This window comes from Ooceraea biroi, chromosome 6 (assembly GCF_003672135.1).
Source record: "Ooceraea biroi isolate clonal line C1 chromosome 6, Obir_v5.4, whole genome shotgun sequence".
NCBI lineage: Eukaryota > Metazoa > Arthropoda > Insecta > Hymenoptera > Formicidae > Ooceraea > Ooceraea biroi.
The window spans coordinates 12,349,281-12,375,167 of record NC_039511.1 but is presented as its reverse complement, the minus strand read 5'-3'; the positions used below and the strand labels follow the sequence as shown (position 1 = coordinate 12,375,167).

General features: G+C 35.3%; 1 protein-coding gene across 13 annotated transcripts in view; it reads left to right on the top strand.

Annotated features, from left to right (window-relative positions):
* The window catches only part of LOC105285138 (voltage-dependent calcium channel type A subunit alpha-1), a 155,311-nt gene that overhangs the window by 25,091 nt on the left and 104,333 nt on the right, over positions 1-25,887 (top strand). For all 13 annotated transcript variants that reach the window (XM_026970485.1, XM_026970486.1, XM_026970484.1 and 10 more), the window contains exon 2: positions 24,839-25,081. In XM_026970485.1, the coding sequence (XP_026826286.1) occupies positions 24,840-25,081 (242 nt within the window). In that variant the 5' untranslated portion in view covers position 24,839. The remainder of the gene's footprint in view (positions 1-24,838; positions 25,082-25,887) is intronic.

Genomic DNA, 25,887 nt, shown 5'->3' with positions numbered 1-25,887 from the left:
AGAAAAATTTCTTGCTTTCTTCTTCTTTTTCTAAAATGCGCTTCAATTAATCAATTAGATCAATTATTTAGCGCTCTTTTCGTGAACTTCTTGCAAGTTTCCTCACGTCTCAATGTTACGGAAACATCTTTCGTCGCTTTTCATCCTTAACTCCTTCGCAAGGCTTTCTATCTTTGCGCTTGAGAAGAAGTCGACAACGAGATAGAACTTTTCTTGTCCCGAGAGTGTCAGCCATATCGCTGCTGGGTAATTGATAATTTTCCGAGACTTAGACCGGAATTATCTGACGGAAAGAGTCCGTCTGGGATTATAAAAATGGAGGAAGAGATTAAGCGGGATTAAGTGGTTTCTCGGTTGCCGCTGATTTGTGCGAATTACTGTTTCCATGCGTAGTGATAATAACCGTCCGATATTAACGGTGCGATATTTCACGTCGACGCTTCGCTAAATTCGAAGCTTGCAATTAGGGGCAATTACGTATTCATTTTCGAATGATATTCCTGAATTTAAATTATATTTCTCATCTCTTGAATTGCGTTTGAAACTTAACGTATGGCGTTGATGAAATAAAATTGTGGAAAATAATTACTTTTAATGAATATATAAGAAAACAAATTACACATACATAAATTATATGTGCATAAACATATATCTGTAATTAACATTACTTTTCACTCCTAATATTTTATACATCTGCATTAATTGGTTTTGTAATGTCTTAAATGCCGTAAATTTAATTATTTTAAAATTTGTTAAATTTAGCAATTCTCACACCTTACACGAAAATATTATAATTATTATATTATTAAATATAATATAATATAATATCTATATATATATAAGCCAAATACCACTCACTTACTCACTCACTCATCAACGTGCAGCCCGAACCACTGCACCTATCGACTTGATATTTTAAGGGTATATTTCTACTATCACATAGGTGCTCACTAAGGGTGGGTTTTCCGAAATTCCACCCCTAACGGGTGAGAAGGGGTAAAATGTGTTTTTATTTAATTCTACACATAATATCGCGGGCGAAGCCCGCGGACGGGGGATGCTAGTATGATATAATATAATATAATAATGTTCCAACTAAAGTATTTTATTTTGTATGCTGTCTTTGAAATAATAAATTTAATTATTACTTGATAATATTCTACCGCATATAAGTATTATGTATATCTATATATACTATGTTATCGCACATTTTCTCATAAATTGCAATATTTGATCATCGTATATTTTTAATGATTATATTTTCTTCAAGACGTGAAAAAATTACTATTTTTAATGGCGAGAAATCGTTTTGCAAGAGTTTTGAGTGAAAATCCTACGTCTTTCTTAACAGATCGTAGCCGGTATTTCCGTTTCTTGAAAAATGAATGCTTTCCATTTCTCGCAAGTAAATTTATCGATTCGTGCACTTTCGTGTCCGCTGCTGCGATCGTCGTCGTTTGTCGAATGTAATTACTTACACGAAAGATTCCGATTAATTTTTTTCACGGGCAAACAGTGCGCGTCGATTCGATTCGTTGGGCAACGAATTTTTCAACAACGGAGAATAACAATAACAGCACTTTATTATGCATTTATGCTGAAATTTACTGAATAAATGCAGATTACATCTAAAATAAACGTGATATTTTAACAGTTTTATGGATGCGAGGAAACAATTTATAATTGATATTTTTTAATTTCTGATTTAATCGACGTCTATTAAACTGACACAGCCACTTTAGCACAATCAAATAAAACATTCATAGAAATTTAGTGCTCTTTTGTTGCTAATTTGTTGCTCTATTCCGGATTTTGTTGTTGCAGCCATTTCTTAAAACACAGTGGCTGTGCTAGCTTAAGTTTAAAGTTAGCACAGCGATATTAAAAAAATTTTTTTAAATAACAAAACAAGGCATAATTATTTAGTGCTATTTTGTTGCTAATTTGTTGCATCAATCACAAATTTGTTGCACCACTCTTATCATCGGAACACTACCCTTAACTATTGCGCATTTAGCACAACATCCTAGAACTCGAATTTCAGGAAAAATTACGACGGATTATGTCATTTCGATTTTGTTGCTTTACATTTTCGTCAATCCCGATTTTGTTGCTCCACCCCTATGAACAGAAAGCCACCCCTAGTTAGACCTACCCAGCACAACACATTAAACTCGAATTTCAGGAAATATTATGACGGATTATGTCATTTCGATTTTGTTGCTTTACATTTTCGTCAATCCCGATTTTGTTGCTCCACCCCTAGGAGCAGAAAGCCACCCCTAGTTACACCTACCCAGCACAACACATTATAACTCGAATTTCAGGAAAAATTACGACGGATTATGTCATTTCGATTTTGTTGCTTCACTTTTGATAGCTGTAGTCGAATTGGTAAAGACGTTATGGATTGTAGGGAGATTCATGTTCGAACCCTGGTTAAAGAGAGACATTTTTTGCAATAAATTGGTATTGAAAGTAACAGAACCCATGTAAAGCTGGACCACCACCAACACCAAAAAAGTTCATAGCTATCAGAAAATTTAGTGCTAGTTATGTGCTAATTAGTTGCTCTATTCCCGATTTTGTTGTTCGAATCGTTTAGCAGGAAATTGCGATCAAAATGGGGGTTCCATCTTAACGTTAAGCCGGCCTCTCCCATATTGAAGAAACTATATAGAGTGCTCGAATCAACAAAACAACTACACTGGAATTTGTTGCTATTTTGTTGCTCTAAGATAGTGTAAATCAATAAAAAAAATATAATACTGTCTAAAAGATACTAACATCCGCGAACAAGTACAACGCAGCGCGTCATAACTCTACCGACAAAACTCCTTGCAAGAAGGTATTGCTAAAAATTACTAACCATAAAACACTTTTACATGAATACATATGTACAATAATTAAACCACAACTAAGTTAAATTAACAATTATTAAACAAAAATCAGGCAATCACAGACTAGGCGCTTTAGCGATGAGCTAAATTACTTAAAAAATTTGTTGCTCGCAAGAATTTGGTCTTAAACTGTTCCCTGCATCACGGGCTATCGAAAATTACCAAAAACTGAATTTGTTGCTAGTTCCAAAATGGTCTAAAGCAGCCGCTATATGTGTATATGCTCCTGCACAGCCGTGTGTATACTTGATCATATAAGAGGCTATTTTGTCACTTTGTTAGCAACAAATTCAGTTTTTGGTAATTTTCGATAGCCCGTGATGCAGGGAACAGTTTAAGACCAAATTCTTGCGAGCAACAAATTTTTTAAGTAATTTAGCTCATCGCTAAAGCGCCTAGTCTGTGATTGCCTGATTTTTGTTTAATAATTGTTAATTTAACTTAGTTGTGGTTTAATTATTGTACATATGTATTCATGTAAAAGTGTTTTATGGTTAGTAATTTTTAGCAATACCTTCTTGCAAGGAGTTTTGTCGGTAGAGTTATGACGCGCTGCGTTGTACTTGTTCGCGGATGTTAGTATCTTTTAGACAGTATTATATTTTTTTTATTGATTTACACTATCTTAGAGCAACAAAATAGCAACAAATTCCAGTGTAGTTGTTTTGTTGATTCGAGCACTCTATATAGTTTCTTCAATATGGGAGAGGCCGGCTTAACGTTAAGATGGAACCCCCATTTTGATCGCAATTTCCTGCTAAACGATTCGAACAACAAAATCGGGAATAGAGCAACTAATTAGCACATAACTAGCACTAAATTTTCTGATAGCTATGAACTTTTTTGGTGTTGGTGGTGGTCCAGCTTTACATGGGTTCTGTTACTTTCAATACCAATTTATTGCAAAAAATGTCTCTCTTTAACCAGGGTTCGAACATGAATCTCCCTACAATCCATAACGTCTTTACCAATTCGACTACAGCTATCAAAAGTGAAGCAACAAAATCGAAATGACATAATCCGTCGTAATTTTTCCTGAAATTCGAGTTATAATGTGTTGTGCTGGGTAGGTGTAACTAGGGGTGGCTTTCTGCTCCTAGGGGTGGAGCAACAAAATCGGGATTGATGAAAATGTAAAGCAACAAAATCGAAATGACATAATCCGTCGTAATGTTTCCTGAAATTCGAGTTCTAGGATGTTGTGCTAAATGCGCAATAGTTAAGGATAGTGTTCCGATGATAAGGGTGGTGCAACAAATTTGTGAATGAAGCAACAAATTTGTGAATGAAGCAACAAATTAGCAACAAAATAGCACTAAATAATTATGCCTTGTTTTTTATTTAAAAAAATTTTTTTAATATGGCTGTGCTAACTTTAAACTTAAGCTAGCACAGCCACTGTGTTTTAAGAAATGGCTGCAACAACAAAATCCGGAATAGAGCAACAAATTAGCAACAAAAGAGCACTAAATTTCTATGAATGTTTTATTTGATTGTGCTAAAGTGGCTGTGTCAGCTTAATAGACGTATTTAATCGACAAAAAGTGAAATAAAATGCTTTATAATTTATTTTATTTTTAAGTACATTTATTACAAATTTTATTTTATGAGGTTTCTTATCAATCCATTATTAGCAAATATTGTTTTACGAGTTAAAGCTATATTTTTTACAAGTTATTAGATTTCGCCACTGTAATTACTAAAAAGATTCACTCTATTCCGTATATTAAACTATTGATCTCTGGTGTAATATCACATGTGTGCTTTATGAGACACGGTGAAATAAGTGGGTCATTTACTATGGTATGCTGTGTAGCACGCTCTAAAAGATCCATAAAACACAACATAATTTTTATTGATTAAATATAACATATTAATATTAATTCTAATCAAAATATTAATTATAAGCAGCATTACACATGACATTATTACACTCTACGATATTGTTTCATGTCAGATAGTGTTTTAAACGTGCGAAATGAATATTATTAAATAAATATGCGTCAAACAAATATTTTTATAGAAATATTGAATAGTATTGTGCTCGCCACAAACTTTATGCCAATACAGCATCATATGTCAAACTTTTGCAGATTAAATTTATCTGCCCGAAAATTCGTAGCTCGTGCAACGTATCGTAACCGAATAAAAACCCATGTACATTTTATTATCGAGTTTTACGAGCGAAATAGGAGTGTTTGGTGCATCATAAAAGCGTATCTTAAAATAGAAAACATTCATGCGTCAGTTTGAAATTAAAAAATGTAATATACATATGCGCGCTAGATTTTTGTAATATGCTTGGAAAAATATTAATGTAGCGATATTCAACAAAATGGATTATCTCTTTTTCACATATACCTTTGTTCATTGTGTATGCTTTTATGATGGCAGATATATTATCGGGTGTCACAAATTCGTTGCAAGCCTACTTCATTTGAGAACAGAAATAATTGTTCTGATTAGATTTCAATGTTAGTTTTATTTGATAAGTTGATGCAAATGCTGTTTGCATTTTATGCGATTATTCACACACTTGCAATGCGAAAACTTGACGTATTTTAAAGTAAGACTACCGAACAATTAAAGTTTAGAAGATTTTGCAAGATTTATAGCAGATTAGAAGATTAGAGTTTTAAAATTTGGTATCTTTATGATATAATAAAATGCGAAAACATATCCGGTATTTTCCTTTTCCTCTCTGCAATCTATCGATTAAATCTGATTACATTTTCGAAATTGTACAAGCGTAGGACGAGAAGCGAACAGATCAGGTATTAACACGGTTCAGATTTTGTTCACAAAAGCGAAATTGATACGATCGCAAAATATTTTCGTTCTTTCTGGTATTTTGATACTGTTCGTGTAATATATTCCATTATTTTCAATATCGCACCAGTTACCGCATTGTAAGCAATATTTCAGTGCCTAGATTTGGGAAACCGCATTGTTATGAGCGCACACACACGACAATCCGTTTATACATTCTCACATACTTTGTCGCCAGAAAGCAACAGGGTGTCGGTAGATCTCGGCCACGGTCCGAAACTCTGCAAATGTATATCGAATGAACGAACTTGCCTTTTTCTACATTTTTATTTTAATGATTATTTCTTTTTATGAAGATAATGTTTTAAAGAAGTTTAGAGTGTAGAACTAATTTAACTTTTTTAGTAATTATTTCTTAATTATCGGAAGTGGCCACAGTGGGAGTGCTTTAATGTGTCATATCTTGTAAAAGTTTTTGTTAATAACTTTTTAATAAAGACTTGCTCCCTCCTAAAAATTTTCATATATTTCATTTTTATAATAATTTTGTTGATTGCTATTAAAAAAACTTAAGTTTTCTTTGGAATAGCATTTCTAGACATTTACCAAATTTGCCGCTAGTAAAAGTGCTGCAATATCGCACCCTTGAGAAACATTGAGAAACGAGATGAGAATTTTATAAATCATATAAACGAGTGCCACGTCCAACAAACTTTTTAAACTTTCTAAATATATTGCAATTTTAATTCTTGCGCTATTTTATTTTCACTGTTTCTCTCGATTCGTCATATTTAACGATTCCTGTCTTTTTATTTTGTTTTTTTATACTATTATATAATAAAAATCGACAGGCTCACTTGGTATCGTATTGCAGTATTGATTAGAACTGGAATATTTTAGGTGCCTTCTACTCACGCGAGGGGACCCTTAGCACTGTTCAGGATATAAAAGACACTTTAAGTCACTATAAAAAATATGATATAATGCTAATGATTAATTTAACACTCAGTAATATTATAAGAAGTTGAAAGGGCAGAAGGAAATTCCTTTCAAACTAACGATATGTATACAACAATAAATTACATACGTACACACACACACACAGTTAGGTTTGCAAATCTTTTTATTTTAAAAACCATGTATTTTTCTATCGAGCTTTACACGTGAAATAGGATTTGGTGTATCATAAAAGCGTATCATATAATAAAAATAAAATAAAAAACATGCATGCATTTTGAAATTAGAAAATGTAATGCACGCCAGAGTTTCGAAATAATATGCTTGGAAAAATATTAATGTAGCGATTCAACAAAAATGAATTATCTTGTTTTATTTAACACCTATTTTTCATATATTCATATTCATCTTCAAATTTTATATATCCTATGTTTATAAATATTCTTTTTTTATTTTTTGTGAAAATAATTTTCCGGAATTTCGAGTGTTTAAGCATTTTGCATTATGCAATTCATGAAGAGATAATTTCTTGAGATTTCGTCATTACACGCACGCGCATTTTCGGCGAGCGTATTACGCTCGAGTGTGTACGTATTTACTCGAGTTTTACAGAGGGAATAGATGGGAGGGATCAATAGTAACTTTGAGGCTTTTGATATGTGCGGCCGCACATGTGCGGAGCGCAACAGCTCGCCAGTAAATCTTCGTAATTTCCAGGATATGTGCGCTGGTTAGATACCGGGTGGTCCTGCGGAAACTGTACTCGCACGATAGACCTTCATTAATCTTCCTGACCTATTCCCTCCCTTCTATCTTTAACTCCTTTTTATATCGTCGATTAACGAAACGCAAAACCGCATTTTCTCATTGACGATCTTCGCTTAATGGAGCGCGTAATTTTCTCAAGGTTTCTCGAATAATGTTTTAACGCGAATATTCTTTTAATAGAGATATAGCTGAGAAAGATTTCTGCGAGAAAATGATTGCCAGCTTTCTTGTATCAATTTTTGTTTTTATTTTTTTATAAATTTTTTGTCAGGGATGATTACTCTACCGATTATTGTTGTTATACCTGTGCGATGTTGCATATATCTGCCTTATTAGAGGAATATTTAAAAAATTCCATACGTTCAGCACTGTTACGTGATGATTCCTTTTTTGCCTCGTATAAAATTATATTTGTAATTGCATTGGATTATGCAATATGGAATTAAGAGATATTTATTATAAGGTGAGAACAATTGCATTACGACTTATAATCTTACTGAATAAGACATTTTATTACATTAAAATAAAGGATTATTTTATTTGATATTACATAATATAATTTCGCTGTGTATAGTGAAATAATTTGGTATAATATCATTAATAATCATCTTTTTCAGTCTTTCTAATAATAATATGTTTTCTTTTCTTTAATATTTGTCCTTTGTAAGTAATCTTAAAAAAATTATAAGTGATATTTTATAGTACACCCGGTATAATGCATCAACAAAACGGGAGGTATTGCAAGGATTTGATTCTCCGTTTCTGTAGCGTGAAATAGACTAATCTCTGACGTTCGCAGCGTATTTCTAATCTGCAAGCCTTCTAATTCCATTGAAACTCATTGCAAATTCGAGAATAGTCGAGCTGTCAGTACCCCGACGCGGGCAAATTTGTTTGTCATGAAATAATTGAATATTGAGTAATTATACGAGTGCGATATGAGCAATTTCAGTGTAATATGAGTAATTGTTTTAACACCTACAGCTTTCACATACGCAAATGTATTATCTTGTATGAAGAGTTTTATTTTCTTTACTAAAGCGCCTAGATGTCAAACCAGCATTTAGCGTACTTGTTAAAGATATATTTAATGGTTTAAAGAATATTTTATATACAATTTCTAAGCACGTTTATAACTAGGCCGAAAACTCGAATATGCAAAAGTTAGCAGGTCAAGTATACAGAATCGAGATTTTACATTTTGTAGTGCAATGAAATTATACTTCAATACAAACTCATATAATTTCATCGCGTGCAATTACTGTTTACGGTAGCGTGCATTTAAGTAGCGCGACACGATGTCCCAAAATAATATGCAAATACGTCGTACTCTAATAGCGGCTTTTTATGCTCTCTTTTTTCTCTCTCTTCCTCCCCCATTCTGGTTGAAAAGCAATTTACAAAATTTCCCGTGCCGCTACCATCGAAGCTATGACGGTAGCGGCGGATTTTAATCAAATTAGAAATCGCCAACTAAAAGTGGCGTGTAACTCAACTCGCGACGCTTGTTCATCTTCTCTCGGAGCAACGTGAATTAATCGTTCGTATATACATATAGCTGACAAACCGCGCGATAACACTCACTTCTGATCGAGGATCGGCTAATCACGCTGTTTTTCAATTTGCACAGCCGTTTATTTCGTTTAGCCGCGTGATAACAGTCAAAGAGACGTACTCTGGAAACGCCGGATAAGCCTAGGAAATATATATGGCTTATATATTTTAGCTTTGTTTCATTATTTCAACTCTGTTTTAGGATGATTTTATTATTTCTCAAGAGCTCTGTTGGTTACTAAGCTGACACAGTGTCAAACTTTTTACACAGTTAGACATAATTAAATATCATCTCTAAAGGAAATTTCTCAAATTTTCTGATTGAAGAAAAGGCACTAAACCAGATTGAAGATACATATTCATGATATTTTTTTTCATGCAGAAAAACTCACGGCCTCTTTACCATAAAAGGTGACATTAGTTGGCACTAGATTACCCACGTTCCATTATTTATTGGTTTCCATGCGAAACTAGGTTTATATGCATCCTCGCCTATGTGGCCATTCCGCGGTTTTATTGCGGCTGTTTCCATCTACGGATTTAAAACGCGCTGTAGACAACATTTATTGCCAACTTCCTCTTGGCTTGAAGTCATCATGAACTACGGAGTCTTTGAAATTGAGTCTCTTTGTTCATCTCGTCGTATGATATACTTAATGTCTACCAGTAAAAGCATAATATTTTTCGCGTTTACAACTATTTCTTGTTACAATAATTAATATCTATAAATAATATTTTGTCGTAAATTAACAGCGAGAGATATTACGTCTACGTTATCATATTGTTCCCTTCTGTATTGCCTTACATTTTATATCTTTTTAAATTTCTGTTTATTAAAAACATAACGTTAATATAAAAAAAAGAATTCTCTCGAAACAATAAACACATAAAATTACGGTTGTCAAACGCACTTTGCGATATATTTACTATAATAGTTAGACCTAAACCGGCAGCTGCGACTGCGTAAATGAACTGATTTATCGCTTGAGGGCTGGCCACAGCGCGACCGTAACTACTGTGTGAGTCCAATGATCGGTTCTCCTCATATCAGTTAGTTACTACTTGCACTGACCTCAATCTCTCCATTATCGTGACATTAATTACTGCGAAATAGGTGGTTTGTGTTGATCCATCCAATTGCATAGATATATTCACACGATTTATTAATTATTGTTTATTGTTATATATTGTTGCTGTCAAGTCATCTTATTAACCTATCACAATCGGAATTACCTTAAATTATCCTATCATGTCAATATCCGACTATTGCCATCCATAAAATCAGTAACGAAAGCCACAAATTTATACAAATTAATTGACACGCAGCAATATATTAATAGCATGTTATTTGTATTTCACGGTTGGAAGAACTCAAATATAAATCATAACTGCAAAACAGCTAGGTTTACATGTTGAAACTAACTATTCATCGGGGAATACGTAAGCTGCGAGGTATACAGATGGTTTCCCGCAAAGCGATATCTTATTTGTAATTTTCAGGCAAACCAAGCAGGAATATCGGTATTGGCCAAATTGCCGCAAGTATTGCCGGAAGTCAGATCAACGTCGGATAAAGCTGTTAAGTAAATATACATCATCGAGAATTCGCAATATGTTCCGATATGGTCAAGTAAACTGCAGTAAAAGAATTGACCCTCCCCTTTCTCCCTTTATATTTGATATTGGACCGCGCATCGCGCATATGGTGTCACACACGTTTCATGAACGAATAATGGTAACAGGGATACGAATGGCGACTGGAATGGCAAGGATATTGATTTCACTTATTTTACGATACTCTCGGCATATTGATCAAGAGAAGTGATATCTCATTGTGCGTCTATTTGTTGTTTTCCGGACAACAATAAAATCGTATAAGGTTGACGCGTGTTGCAAGCGTTTGATCAACTTTTCGCAAAAGGCTATTAATTCGCGTTCGCATCTGAGACGTCCATATCGCGTTTCCAGAATCGACAGGTCGTTATGGAACTGCTCGATACCTCAAGCGAAAGTATCGGTACTATCGGTACAGGGATATAGATGATGTCCTGCATCAAGGTGTCTATAATATAGTTCTATATATAGGTTCTAATATAGGTATCTATAATATAATATCAATAATATATTATAGTTCTGAGTACCGTTCGATGCCCCATATTCTCAATAAATCTTGATTTTCCTTGAAATCTTGATATAGGATTCAAGATTAAAAATCTAATCGTTAAGATATGTATAAAAAATAAGAGATTGTCTTATAAGAGATTATATAAATTTCTTTTGCAAAACGTCTAAATGTACTTTTAGATCATAAACGTCGCGTTGATGAAGTTTGAAAATGCTATGTTTCCAACCATTCGAAATTCAAATGAAATGTGAGAAAGTCCAAACAATTCTCTTTTGTATTATATTAATAAAATTGGGTTATGGCGGTGGTTACGATGGAAAGCTCTGATCATTCTTGAACGATTTTATCTTTTCATTTTTTCAGGCAAATTTTACTATTTTTATAGTTAGATGATACGCTAATTGATTTTATAATATATGCTTCGCAATATTATTGCATCCTTGGAATTGTTATCCATGAAGTGCTAAATAAAGGAAAACCCTTGACCCTTGTTGACCTGAATATTGCAAACATCGTTTGCCTTCATTAGAGTGGACATACCGGCCGCTCTACAGTCAGAATAATAACACACTGAAACGCTTGGTCGCAATCATTAAATGCGATTATTTGTCTAAATACGAGTAATTCGACCAATAATGCTGGGTATTTATAACTGGCTTATTTTAGAGATGTATAACTCACTAATCGTACTGGAAGGACTTAACAAGCTCCTCGTAACCATGGTGCTTGTGATAAAATCAATTATGTAATTATGTAATTTATTATAGATAGAATAATTTATATTTTATTCAGGAATGTGCGCAAAGTGGCGACTTCGTGACTTGAGTTTCCTTGTCTTTTTCGACAATACTTTGCCAAAGTTCGGTTAAATATATATACTCGGTGAATTGAACATAAGTCTTGTGACGTAAACTCGATTAAATAACTTACATTCAAGGATATGTTGAGAGATGGATTTGCTGGATATTAGGTCGAGCTCCGTTGTAACAATAAACTTACTTAAAAAAGAAAAAAAGGGACAAGAGAAATTTCATCTCTCATCGTGAACGCGTTTTTAGTACTATCTAGTAGTACATGTACGTTTTGAAACCTCGTTACGGACTATGTGACGAGATCTTCACTTGGGAAAAATCGATTTCAAATTAATCGAAAAGTTCTACAAAATGAAAATTTTTTAGGCACGCTGTATAATCCAGCCATATTCGAAATGGGAAAGTCCATCCGGGAGAAAACTTTTTCATGGAAAAACTCTGATGATCTGCCAATTCTCTCTGACGATCGGCCAATCAGATCGATTTAATTTGGAAGATAAAAGAACGGGCGGAATTTACCTTCTCGTCGAATCCGCATTTAATGCCCGTTTGTGCATGTTTAAACTTTCGTACTCGCTCGGGAAGGAATTTAATGGCGCACGACGTACGTGTATTCGTGTACGCGTCTGTTTTAGATTGCGCGCTGTCGAGGAACACGATCGGGAAATAGCTTTCTCTGATTGAAACTTGCATGCATCATCCAACAATGGGCCGCCAATCTTCCCGACCGACGAACGGTTGTTACGTGTGCTGAAATATTTTACAATTCTGGTCGTTTTCCAAATCATCTTGCGGAAAGGTTCTCGAAACCTCGTACTTTGAATCGACAGACGTTCCCGTTTAAATTCTATTTCGCTTGTGATTCGATACAGTAATACAGTAGAAAAATATCTTTTCACTGCCGAGCAAATATTATACAAATATAAATGCATAAGTAGTTGAAGAATAAAATGACAAACACAAATTCAGTTATAAAATAAATATATGGCAATTTGGCAAGTATATTTCATTGTTCTTGAGAAGAAGAACTGGAAGTTACAGAAGAAGGCATGGATTTTATATTCCTTATATATTTATGACTTTCTTATCGCATCATTTGCCGTTGGTTCATCTCGACTTTCCAATCTTTATGTTTCTTGGAAAAAGTTATATAGTTATCTTGAAATATTCCAGGCAGCATCGTGAAATAAATTCCGAACTTAAAAAGGGTCAGAAATTATTCTAACGAGTCGAGTGGAAAGATGCGTTGTTAGATGTGCTCAGGTCGACACAGACGTGGAAAGTTGCCGCATATTAAACGAAAGTATTCTCTTTCCCTCCCTTTGTTCCGGCTCTGTCACGTCGCGGTATGTCAAATCGCAGCTGTCGATCGCCGGGGACAAGGAGGAAAATGAAGGACTCCCTGTCGTACCGCGAACGCGGTTGGCTTTTCAGCGGTCGATATTCGGTCGTTGGCAGATCTGATCAGGAAATAGCTTTTCCGGCTGATGAAACTCGCGGCACGAACAATACACTGCCAATCTTCAGCGGCTCTGACAACAATCGATCAAGGGAAATGCGTAAGCACACACGTATGATGTAATACGTATGCGCATCGCGCTTGGACGTTCGTAAAAGTGGATAAAACTGCGACGATGGAGAAGACGCAGACTATCAAATGGCGTTTAATATATGCAGGAGGAACATGCGAGTTTTGACGTGAATTGCGACGTGTTCGCTGATTTTCCCAGAAAATCGTATGTACGTGACATTACGACATGTTCTGCTTCTGCTCCTTTACATGTTGTAATACATTTGGTTTTAACTTGACGTTGTGAATATTGTTATCAGAATTATTATCAGAAAACATAAGTTAATAGATTTATGATAATCTACATTATAAAGCAAACGAAACAGAAGGAACTTTTAGGTTTTCTTTAACATTTTTAATGTCTTTTAGCAAATCTTTCCTGTTATCTAAACTTCTTAAGTTATTTGAATTTTTCATTATTAATATAAAATAAATACAAGTCTACATCATTCTACTTCCACATCGAGTTTGTCCAAGTTTATTTGCAAGTAAAATCTCTCTCTCTTTGTCTCTCGCTTTCTTGCTTTGCTGGAGAAGATATCAAGGAATCGATGAAGTTTCTATCGTTGTGTTAACTATTTATATTTGATGAGTCACAACTTACTGGTAAAATTCACCCAACAACGGGTCTTTCATTGCTCTTTTCGTGCGCTTTTATGCGATCACAATCGCCGTTGAGTGAAAGAGCAATGGGAGCAACGGGAACCATCAAGTGCTTGTTCATCAAATTCTCTTGGCAGTGGTCCACTTCGCTCGATGGGGTTGGCGCCGCTTTATCACGCGATCGTATCGCGATTTCGCGTTGGAGCACCGACGATCGGATATTTGACATTTTTTAGATTCTCAGTAGATTAGCGCTTCATCTCAATCGTAAGTTGTACTTAATGCATTTTCTTGAGGAGTTTCGGATACTTTTCTTGGATTAAACATTTCATTTTTCGTGTACTTTTGTGTTATTTCCGCATACAATAAATGCAAATGAAACCGAAGATTAAATGATTATTTATATATGAGAGTGCCACTGTCAGAAAAGTATGTATCATGTAAAAGTATACTATGTAAATGCATATTATGTAAATGTATACATTATGTATTAATATGTATAGGAACATACATCACGTACGTGTGACGATTAAAAACATTGAGACTACTTAGAATAGTTCCATTTTGAAGGTTCTTTTCAATTTACAAATATTGCATCGTGATACATCTTTCTCTCTGTTTCTGTCTTCTTTTATTTTTTACCTTTTTCTCTTGGGATCAATCTGTCCATTTATGATAGCGGCACAATACTTGAGTCTCGTTAGGAATTCACGTATTGCATCTCATCCCTGGTAGAATAAAAGTATCGGAGCTAGTCAGGCACCGGGAATTTCAGGGCAGAGAAACACAGTCGTGCTGTAAATTATAGTCAGATAGGCGGCCGCGATGCTGACAAGAAATCGATTCTGTCATCGTTCCTAGAGTGCGTCTACTTAGGGACATTAATAAACAGAAAACCATTCGTCACTCATCATTTCTTACATTTATGGTTTATCATGATCTAAGATGACTTAGAAAAATTTGAAAATAAAAGTTTAATATCGCGTAGGAATTACAGTCGTAAAGTGCTCAAAAAATCGCGTCAAGTACGGATTTATTTAAGAGAGCGCGCCTGTACGTAGTTTGACTGTGTGAGTGAAAAGGTAAAACGTGAAAATTTTCGTTGAAAAGGAGAGCTTGAATTGAATAAAAGCGATGTGAAGTAGTCGAGTAAGAAAGAAAAGCGAAAAGACTCACGAACAATTCCACAATTGACTTTAAGTTTTGAACTTAAAATTTACACTCGAGCAGTATCTATGTGAAAATGCCAATATTTGAGCATTTTATATATGTATATATGAAATATGACGATTCCAGATTCAGGAATTTTTGAGAATTTAGAAATCTCGATCCGAAAAAAGTATATGTAAATATATTTTTTCTGAAATTCGTAATTAGGAAAACGTATCGAAATAATTATTTAGATTGTCAGATTGAAAATTGATCTGTTTCATCATATTTCGCGATTTTAATTAACCAGAAACAACATGTTCACTGACGGCAGGCGGGTGGCGTAAGAGATAGCAACCCTCGTGCGTACGGAGGGTAACTATCTCTGCGTACGCACAAGAAATTACAGAAATTTGTCATGGCTTCCAGATAAAAAGGTTTTTGTAGGCTCAATTACTCACACGTCGCGTTATCGATAAACTACGTCTCCCAGAATCTTCTACCCTTGGAACGAGTGCTACCATTAGGAAAAAAATCGTTGCACTATCCGTGAACGCGTTAATCCTACATGGCAGGCAAACATGCGGTACGTGCGTCGCGTGCTAATGAACGGCACTGTCCAATTATCGGAAGCGGGAAAAATCTACATTTTATTTTCCGACGCATTGTACGGTAGCTGGTGTAAAATACAATGTTTTGCGAAGCTTATTATAAAGTTACATTAATATAATGCTAAAGTATGATATTAATAAATTATGTGAAAAGTTTTTAATGTAAAGTGGAAGTTAAATCTTGGCCTAGAAAGACATATTAATTTACTTTATACAATTAATTAAATAAAATTAATCTTTTGATATGTATTAATTATATTAAAATATATAAGAATACTTATTTAAAATTTTTTCATTTTTGAGATTGAACTAATTTAAGTTGCATATTGTATCTTAAGTATTTCACATGTTCAAGTTATCGTATGAATGCTAGGATCATTTTTGTATTTTTTTGCCAATAAGAATCTAGCCATATTATTTGTTGAATTATTAAAAACAGTTGAATTATAATTACAAAAGTATACAAATTGATAAAACTACTAATAATATTAAAATTACAATTTACATTTAAAAAAGAAAGGTGTATTTAAAACATTTTTCTCGCGATGGACTCACTCGACTTTCGTATCTAGACAAACGTGTTACCAAATTCATCACGTGGATAGGGAGGGTCGTTTACGAGGCGAGTGGCAATCAAGTTCCGTGTGTCAATCAAGCCGGTTTCATGAGCATTCTTAACTTTGACATTCAATTTCGCTCTTCAGGACGTCGAACGCGTCCTCTTCATGGCTAAAATGAGCACACGTGTCTACGAAAATACGTAGACCCACGGTTAAACACAAATATGTTTGGATCGATAGGTGGCACGTGGTATACAATAGTCAATCGTAAAAGTCGAAAGTTGGGACGTTCTTTTATTTCGCTTTCATCCTGTTCGTCTTTTCTTGTTCGAAATCTTCCCTGTTCCTTCTGTTGATTCACCCCCGTGTTAGGTCACCCTCCTGTCAGAGTTCGCAATTCATCCCAGACTTCCGTCACCTTCAGAATTGCTCGACTTTTTGTCACTAGGGGAGGCGAAAAGTTAAAACGAAACTAAAGTTCGTGAAACACGTTGAGGAAGTTTTAAGTGATATCATAATTAAGAGTATATAAGTGAGACAGAATTCAAAAAAGGAGAGGAAGAGAATTCAGTTACTATAATTTTCTCTTTAATTTTGAGTTTACAATACAATACGACGAGCTTAAAAATGTAATTATGTTTTATAATATGTGTGCATGTAAAAATATATTTCTTCTTCTCCTTTTTTTATTTATCATTAATAAAAAATGAGGAACTTACTATTTAATAGGATTTAATAATTATTATATATTTTAATAAAAGTCCTTTTTTAGCATTTGCATCATGAAATTCAATCCAAAATTTATGAAAAGATTCATCTGTTTACCGACATTCGTTAATATGCGAAAATGGAATTTCGATTTTCTGAGGAAGTTCAAAGTTTTTCTAATCAGAAACCGATTTCCGCCAATAGAGCTTATAAAGTATTCTTCTTAAACTACTTTGCCATGTTATTATCTCGCTCTTGTGTTCGTATTTCCGTTGCGCATGTAATTAGAATAAATTTAACGAATAATTGTTGTAAAAGCAATTCGATTTAAAGGATTATTTTTACTATTTTCTTGATTTGCTTGCAATCAAGTAAATTCACTAGTTTCTGCTTACTCGAAACTCAAGTTGTTCGCAGCAAGACTTTCCGAGATGGCATACAGCCTCGAGAGATACCTGGACTTGGATATAAGGGAGTCGGTAAATTAAATTAAGGTGATGTAACCCCAACCGCACTGGTGGAAGCCTCCGGCAGGGAAACTCTTTTTTCACGAAATTCACGCAGATAATTACGACACGCAATATTACCTCTTTATTTCCCAGCAGGACATTTGGGCAACCCCACGAATTTTCTTCTCACATTGTTGAGCTCGTAACAAATCGCACAAGGAGATCTTAAGTCTTTCAGAAATTTAATTTCAAATCGAGAATTTATCTACACTGAACGCAATTCGTAAGTTTGGTAATATTATAATATAACGTTCGTAGATTCACATTTCAACTCTTGTCGCGGCCCGTTGTTTCGCGCGGAACTTGGAAATTCGATAGGCAGAATTACGGACGCGACGAGCAAGTAATTAAATTCGTCATTTATGAATCGATAAATGACCGGTGGATTGCGCTAATCGTTTTTGGGATACGCGCGCCGACCGTTTGACAATTAAATGCTGGCGCGAACGACCAGTGGGAATTCCATAACGTGACGTTAACGAGCGCATGATATGGCGTTATGCTTTTCACGAGGCAGAATGCAATGCACGCGTGTCGGCTTTCGACGTTTGACGTTGTCGGTCAAGATTACGTTACACATGTTCCGAAGATTGATCATCGTCGCGCGCGGCATGATGTAATTGTCGCGCGAAACTTCGGTGAAACTTAGCTCTCTCCACGCGAGAACACGCTGCTTAAAGCGACGACTTTGCGTAATAAAGACCAGCACATTCGCAGCTTACTACTTGTCTCGAGCAAGTGGAAACTATTGAATTTGCCCTGATCATCCATATGCAGCTCAGGAGAAAGCGACAGAAATGATCGATTTTATGAACTTGATAGATTCATGAGCGAATTTTATTCATGAAAAATGCGGAGATTTTATGTGCAACGTGAAATCTGTTTTACAATTAAAATTGCTACATTACGTGTGTTCAGCTCTTCATCATATTTCAGTATGCGGGATGACCAATATGATAGTGCTATTGTTGGACAGGATATATGTAAAGAAGATTTGAAGTCTTCTCCCTATAATATTTCAAAGCGTACAGACACGTGCCTTCTCAAAGGGCGATTCAACGTATGCTCAAAGAATCCCTTGCGAAATTATATTTCCCATAATCAAGTTCCGCTCTATTGTCGCTTGGTGAAAGGGCAGCCGGTTGTTTGGTTTGAAGCTGGAGTCCGCACGAAAGAGCGCGCACGGCGCGTACGTAAAATTCGCGTGTCAAAGGCGCGCGCCCGGCGGAGTTTAGATCAAAGAAGCTGCAGGTGCAATTATCGTGTGGAACTTAGGCAGTGAACGTGACAGAAAATCGCAACGCAGCTTTATTATCCCCCTTCTCTTTTTCTCTTCTTCCTTCCTCCTTCTTTCTCTCTTCCTCTTCTTCTTCTCATGAGTTTATTCACCGAGCGTCTGATGCAGACAGCCGAAGTAAACGAATGGATCCTGTAAGATCTGGACGAGAGAGGGATTTTCCTTTCTTGTTCCTTCCGTATCTCGTTTCCTATTAATAGTCAATGAGAGTGGCGATCATGAGAGAGAAAGAGAGAGAAAGAGAATTAAATCGTGCTATACGCCTGAAATGCAGACAGGATCGAGAGAGGATGAGAGATGGAGTTAGCGTGTGGATTGTCGCTTGCTCTCCTGTCCGGTAAACTTGTGGAAATTTATCTCGCGTAGATTTACGGGAATATTGAGGTTTGGTTGGAGTAGTTGTAGTGGCTATTATTCGCGATTAAGGAGATTATATTAATGATGAATTTATTGTATATGCACTCTTGTGAAATGTTCACGAGGTAGATAATTAAGTAGTCTTAATTAAGGCGATTATAATTGTACATCCTGAAAACAAGAATAATAATAGTGCAAAAAATAAAGTGAAATATAAGTTAATATTTCAAGAATGCGATGCGAACATTTAACTCAAATATTTTAGTTACTAAAAGGAAGATAAAGAAACAAAAAAAGTACGATTATAGCAGTTGTTGTTGAAGATCTTCCAAGAATTGGAATAAAGAATTTCCAATAGTTTAAAACGGAGAATACTATTTTTTAATACAAAAGAGTGTATAATTGCGTTATGTGTGATGCGTTTGTAATTAGAAACAGTTTGCAGTATCTATCAAGATTTTGCGTTTCTTATCACTGCACGCCTGGCCATTCCTATATCGGAACTTTCCACTTAGGCAGCACTTCGTGCGAGTTTCATCTCTCTTGTCACGTCATTGTGACATTAGTTGAACTTTGCCATTATGACCGGCCGGCCACGGGCACGACTTCACTAGCTAGTGATTAAAATCAGAATTAATCGGGCGACTCTATCGTCAGCCATGGTGGAGCATGATGTATAATAAGCGTAATGCAGTATGTGAGCGAACGAGGAAATCAAGAGGCTTCGGTAAATGCAGTTCTTCGCAATTTGGGCAAATGAGTTTTTGTCAAGTCATATGAAATACAAATTGTTTGCGAATTAGATTTTGAATGAGCCAATAATAAATCCATTCAGTCAATTAAATGTCTAGCTATGAAAATTTTAGAAAGAAAATTACGTATTTTTGTGCAGCGCAAAGGAGCGTTACATTTAAATTAAATCGGAATTTTAGTTTTGTCTGCCTGTTACTTTTGTTCATTCGGGCTTCACATGGAAATAATTGACCTAATTTTTACGAAACTGCAAGTTGCATTGTCAATCACAGAAACTCGTAGAGATAGATTATATGAACATTCGTATTCGGAAATTTGTTGTTAAAACACTTGTATTTTTCATTTATAATGCACAGTAAAATTCATCATTAATTTTAAAAAGATATTAAGATAATGAAGTTTAAGGTCCACTTGTTTGCTCGCGGTATAAGAAACTTGCTGTGTTTTCTTATAATTTGCAGGTACTTCGATCAGAGAGATCGTAACTGATGAAAAGACTTTACAATTAATCTAAAATGCTAAACTTTGATTACATTTGAGTCTCTCCCTCCTGTTATTTTCTTGGTCGAACCTGACACGTTTGAAATCCCCCTAGCCTAATAGCGATCTTATAAATTTGCTTTTCCTTTTCATTCCTTGCACGACACCTCCAAACGGATTTCGCTCCATCGTTCACCCTCTTTTTTCCGTTCCTCTCCCTTAACACGAGGGACTGCCATGGGGTGGAACTTTTTACTTACTTTTACGAGAAGTTGGTCGATCCCTTCGATTCTTTATTAGATTTCCTATGTTGTCGTGATATTGTACTATCGAATAGAAAGAAATCGAAAGAGGGAAAAGGGAGGAATGTTCAGGGATGATTGCAAAGTTTCGGAGTCCCTTGCGGGAATTCTTACCCTCCTACCGAAAGCAAAAATGTGCAAAGGTAGCGATTCTTATTTAACATCATTCTTATTTAACATTAACTCTTTCAGAATTTTCTTCGACAAATAAATAAAAATAAATAAAAATAAGAGAGCGAATAATATTTAGCAATCTTCTTTTCTTACAACATTAGAATAACACAATCTTCTTATCCTATTTAGCATTACTGTAAAAATAGAGATGTATGTATAAAAATGAAGATAAAAATGAAGTTATGTTCTATAAGCATCAGTATCAAATATCTATTCTTACAAAGGATAAATATTTGATAATTATATGATTTAATGCTTATGTAACATGATTTATCTTCCGAGCATGTAATCTTGGATCTCATTAGATCAAGATATAGACATCTTTTTAACTTACGATACAGTGTATCAAATAAAACGAATTTCTATACACATCGTTAGGAATTTTTTGGCATTTGTACATCGGGCGAAAGGTGGAAAGATCACGTAAGGGTCGACAGGATACAAAAGATCAAAGAAATCGAATGGAACAGTAATCGAGCAGCCAGAGAAGAGCGATAAGAAAAATATTTGTGAAAAGAAGAAAAGCAGAAGATGGAAAAAGAGGAGATCTAGACGAAAGATTGGGAAGATCAAAAAGACAATGAATAGGATAAAAAAGAGTTCTTTCTTTGTGGACAGTTCGTGCGAAAGCCAGTAGCCAGATTCTCGAGCAATATTCGCGTTTTATGTACATACAAAGAGACAGACAGACAGGAGGAAAACTCGGACGGAATAGTGGGTAAAAGGGTTAGAGGAGCGGACGGATGAGAGTAGGGCAGAGGTTGCCGGGTAACGTGGCGAGGGTGGGATAAGAGTTCTCCGGGGTGCCTAGCAACAGGTTGCTATCCTGAAATTTCGGCCACGGCCGTGACATGCACGCCTCGCTTCAACAGTAGTGTTTGTACGCGAACTATATATGCGTTTTCCTATATTTGCGTAAAGCGCGTCAATACACCTGCGTGCATCGTGATTGTTACCTGCCGCGAAAAAATTCGTGAACAGCAGAAAAAGAATAAGCCTTCAATGCGCATCATAGTGCGATTCTTGTTGAGGTTTAGCTTCTATAAACACAATAATATTAAAATATAATAATTATATAATAATATAAGAGATTTTGAATAAATAATTAAAATATAATAACAATTCAAAGATAATATATAGAACAAGGAATATGGAAAATTTTATCTGGAAAATGTATAATAATATTATGTTATGTTTCTCCTTCTTTACAATTTTATACCAATATATAAATGGTTCTGAATACACATTTGTTATATTCATGTTTATATAATAAATTCGTACGTTGTTTTTGATACATAAATTATAATCCAACAATAGAATGAACCTGTTCTCGGTTGCGTATTGACTTTTATTTCATTACGCCTTTATGTAGCGGGAAATAAACGAATGAACAGTTGATATATAGATGAAAATGATTTGGTGGAAAGATACGAGATAAAATGGGCCCAACGAGATGCGCTGAGAGCTGGGAAATCAGAATGAAAAATTCATAAATTGATTATCTACGAACACGAATGTTGATATCCTAACGATGATATCCGTTCATGTGAAATCTCGATGTTGCATCACGATGTATTGCGTGCGCTGAGCGCGTGGGTGTGCTTCGATTGTATCCTGTAATAAATTGTAATTCTGTTTTGTTCATTCGGTGGACAGCTCGGATAATAATTCGTTTGCGCGAATAACTCCGCGAGAGCCGACATATTAAACCCGCGTGAATTATTGGCATGGTGAATATTCCGCGTTACGATCGAATCCTGTGAAATTCTGTGAAATCAGAATTGACAAAGAATGGTTTGATCGCGATTCACGAAAGTATACTTTATATGGAATTTCTCTCTCTCCTCATAAATTCACTGTAAACATGAAATATGCTTAAAATGTAGGTTCTTTGATGAATTCAGAGCCAATTTCTTTATATCGAAAAAGAAAAATATATTGAAAAGAGAATATCAAGAAGATGATATAATTTGTCATAAATTTTAAAAATTTATATGTAATATATAATTCTGTGTGTGTGTGTATTAGAAATGGATTTTCTATTTACTTTATAATTTCGAAATTTTAGTTTGTATCATAATTTCAGTTGCAAGCACATGTGCTAAAATATTTGGATTTCATAAATTTGATATCCACTTCACTGACAAATACGATTACGTGATGTTTCGTAAAATTATAATTTGGATTTCGAGGCGCTTTGAGTGCACATATTCAACACAACATGTAAAATGTGTAACCAATATGCTTGTGATCCAAGCATAAATCTATTTAATGTACACCGATCTACGTGTGGATGCTTAATGTAATGCGCTTGATGTGAAACTTTGCGAAACTCCGTGAAACTCATAATAAAGTCTCGAATTTGATGCCAGCGCAAACAACGGCAGTCACATACATTGCGGGTGATCTGCCGTATTTTCTACACATGAACTTTACTTCGGAATATTGCAGCGCGCTCCAAACGTGCACGATATTAATTTTTGACCAACACGAACGAAATCTTAATTCTTTGAATCACTTGGTATAAAATTCTGCGAACGCCATTTATGATAATTATCATATTTTTGAAGGATATTATTACATTAGAACCCGTAGAAAAGCAGTTTTATGTTGCAAAATATTTATTTGATTATTATGATTATTCTTGATGTTTGCGGTCTCCTTCGCGTCAAACTTTTAATTGCCCTAAGACTGCGGATTTTGATATACTTTAATGATGGCATAATTATACTTTCCGTCCACTTCTGTTCCATTCATACGGGCGGATATTTTTGTCGCTCGTGAATCCTTCGCGCATTTCCGATTCGCTGGAGTAGTGAACTCTACGGAACGTCGCTCTCGAATGATGATTAATCGGATTTCGCAATATCTAGATAGCGGTGCCGCTTTATTTTCCATCGTTTCAGCACACGAGAGCCGCTTTCAGGAAATGAAGAGAGCTACGAGATAGAAAAGAGTCGCGCTCTTTGACGTTTGAAAAGCCACGAAGGAGGCAATATACGACGCGAGCGCGATTAATTAATAAGAACATATTATGCGCGTTTCCTTTTTTTAATGTTGCAGCTGCATATGTAAATCTCGCGTAACAAGACGAGGGAGTCTGTTTATTCTGAATATTTCTTTTCATTGTAGAAGGCGACGTAGCCTCCTTATTTCTTTCTTCATGTTCGATACGACCGACTTTTTCTTATCGATTCGATGAAGATTAGGCGGGCATCGCCGACACGTCGAAGGGAAAAAAGGCTATTAATGGCCGCGGCACGCGTGTCAGAAAATAGACGAACACGAGTGCTCGATCGCGTGACTACCGGCCACCGTTGATGCGCCGAGATTAGGCCAGTCAACGTAACCTAATTAACGAAAGAACGTTCGCTGAATTTCTCCTATGTCTTGTTAGCCTACCACTGCAAACGTTTTTTTCCTCCGACCTGGTAACGACGATTTAACCAGCGCGAGTTTATCGTTATGTCGCGATTTATGCGCGTGCCATCAGATTGAACGTGTTATATGCTTCCACTCAGACGACCTTGGGTTAATTTTAAAGTGAAACAATTTATATTTTATAGACGCGATGAAAGGAACACTGAATGTTTATATTATATAATCATATTTATAATTTATAGTATATAATTATGTTATATATAATAAGTATAAATATATTTCTTCTTTTCACTTTTGCCGCGACATATATTACAATTAAGAAGCATATGTGATATTTTTTATGTCAATGTAAAATAAGTGCAAAGGAAAAATTTTAATATCCACCTTTTTAGTATACATTACAGCTATGCATTGATTTTTGTACATTTGTATTTTACAGTTGTTTACGATGTACAGATCTACGTAAGCTTGGGCTTGATTAGTTCATTATCCTTTTCAGGATGCTGGGTAGCGTAGGAGGTCGGCACGTGTCTTCGCGTCGGCGTGGCAGCAATCCGTTGATGCGTGGAGGTGTGGGCCTCACCGGCTATGGCGCCACATCCGGTTTCGGGAACGCCGATAGCGGCGGGATGCAGCTGGAACCGATACCTAGATATGCTGCCAGGAGACGAAGAGCTGTCACCACGAGCGACCACAAGAGCTGTGCCCTCATTCAGACACGGCTCAAGCTTGGTGATATTATGTGAGTTGCACAATCCCTTCGTTCCACTCTTTGCGGCTATAGACACATCTAATATACGCATATCTACATTCACTTTTGAAAAGTTTATGATAAAAGTATGGAAAATTTTGAGCAAATGATTTATCAAGATTTTTCCATTGTCAATTTTAAAAATTGATGTCTGATGTCGAAAAGTATAATAGATAAAGGTTTGTTACCCAAACTTTGCCCAAACTGCACAATATCTGTGTTACCGACATTGTTCACCCCTTTTCATCCCCTTCATATCGGCGTGATGTAGTTATGTCAGCTACGAAAACGTGGGTGAGGATTTCAAATGGTACACGTTGCACTCTGATAAGAGCAAGGTCGGTACATCGATGGAATTGCAACTGTCGGTAATATTTCTTACCCCTTTGGTTTCAACCCTTAAACAAGCGTCGGTACAAGGAGAGCCCGACTAAACTCTACTTGTTTCGTTACTTCGTCACCTTAATAGGTAAATGGGAGTTCTATCAGCTATCGACTCATTATCATCGATACATAACAACAAAGAGCACTATTTAAAATCTATTCATTCCTTATAATGAACATTCTTTTTATTTTACGATTTTTTCTAATATTACATCATTTATTGAATCAGAAATAAAAGGGGTAAAACTCCTTAGGTAATCTCCTTTGTGCATGAATTTGATTATCTATTGCATAAAAAAGAGAATTTTAGGAATAGTATTATCTTATGTTATGCATAAAATAATAGTTAGAAACATTATAGTTTCTTTCTACTGGAGAACTTTATTGTTGCACTTGAAATTTTAATGATCCGA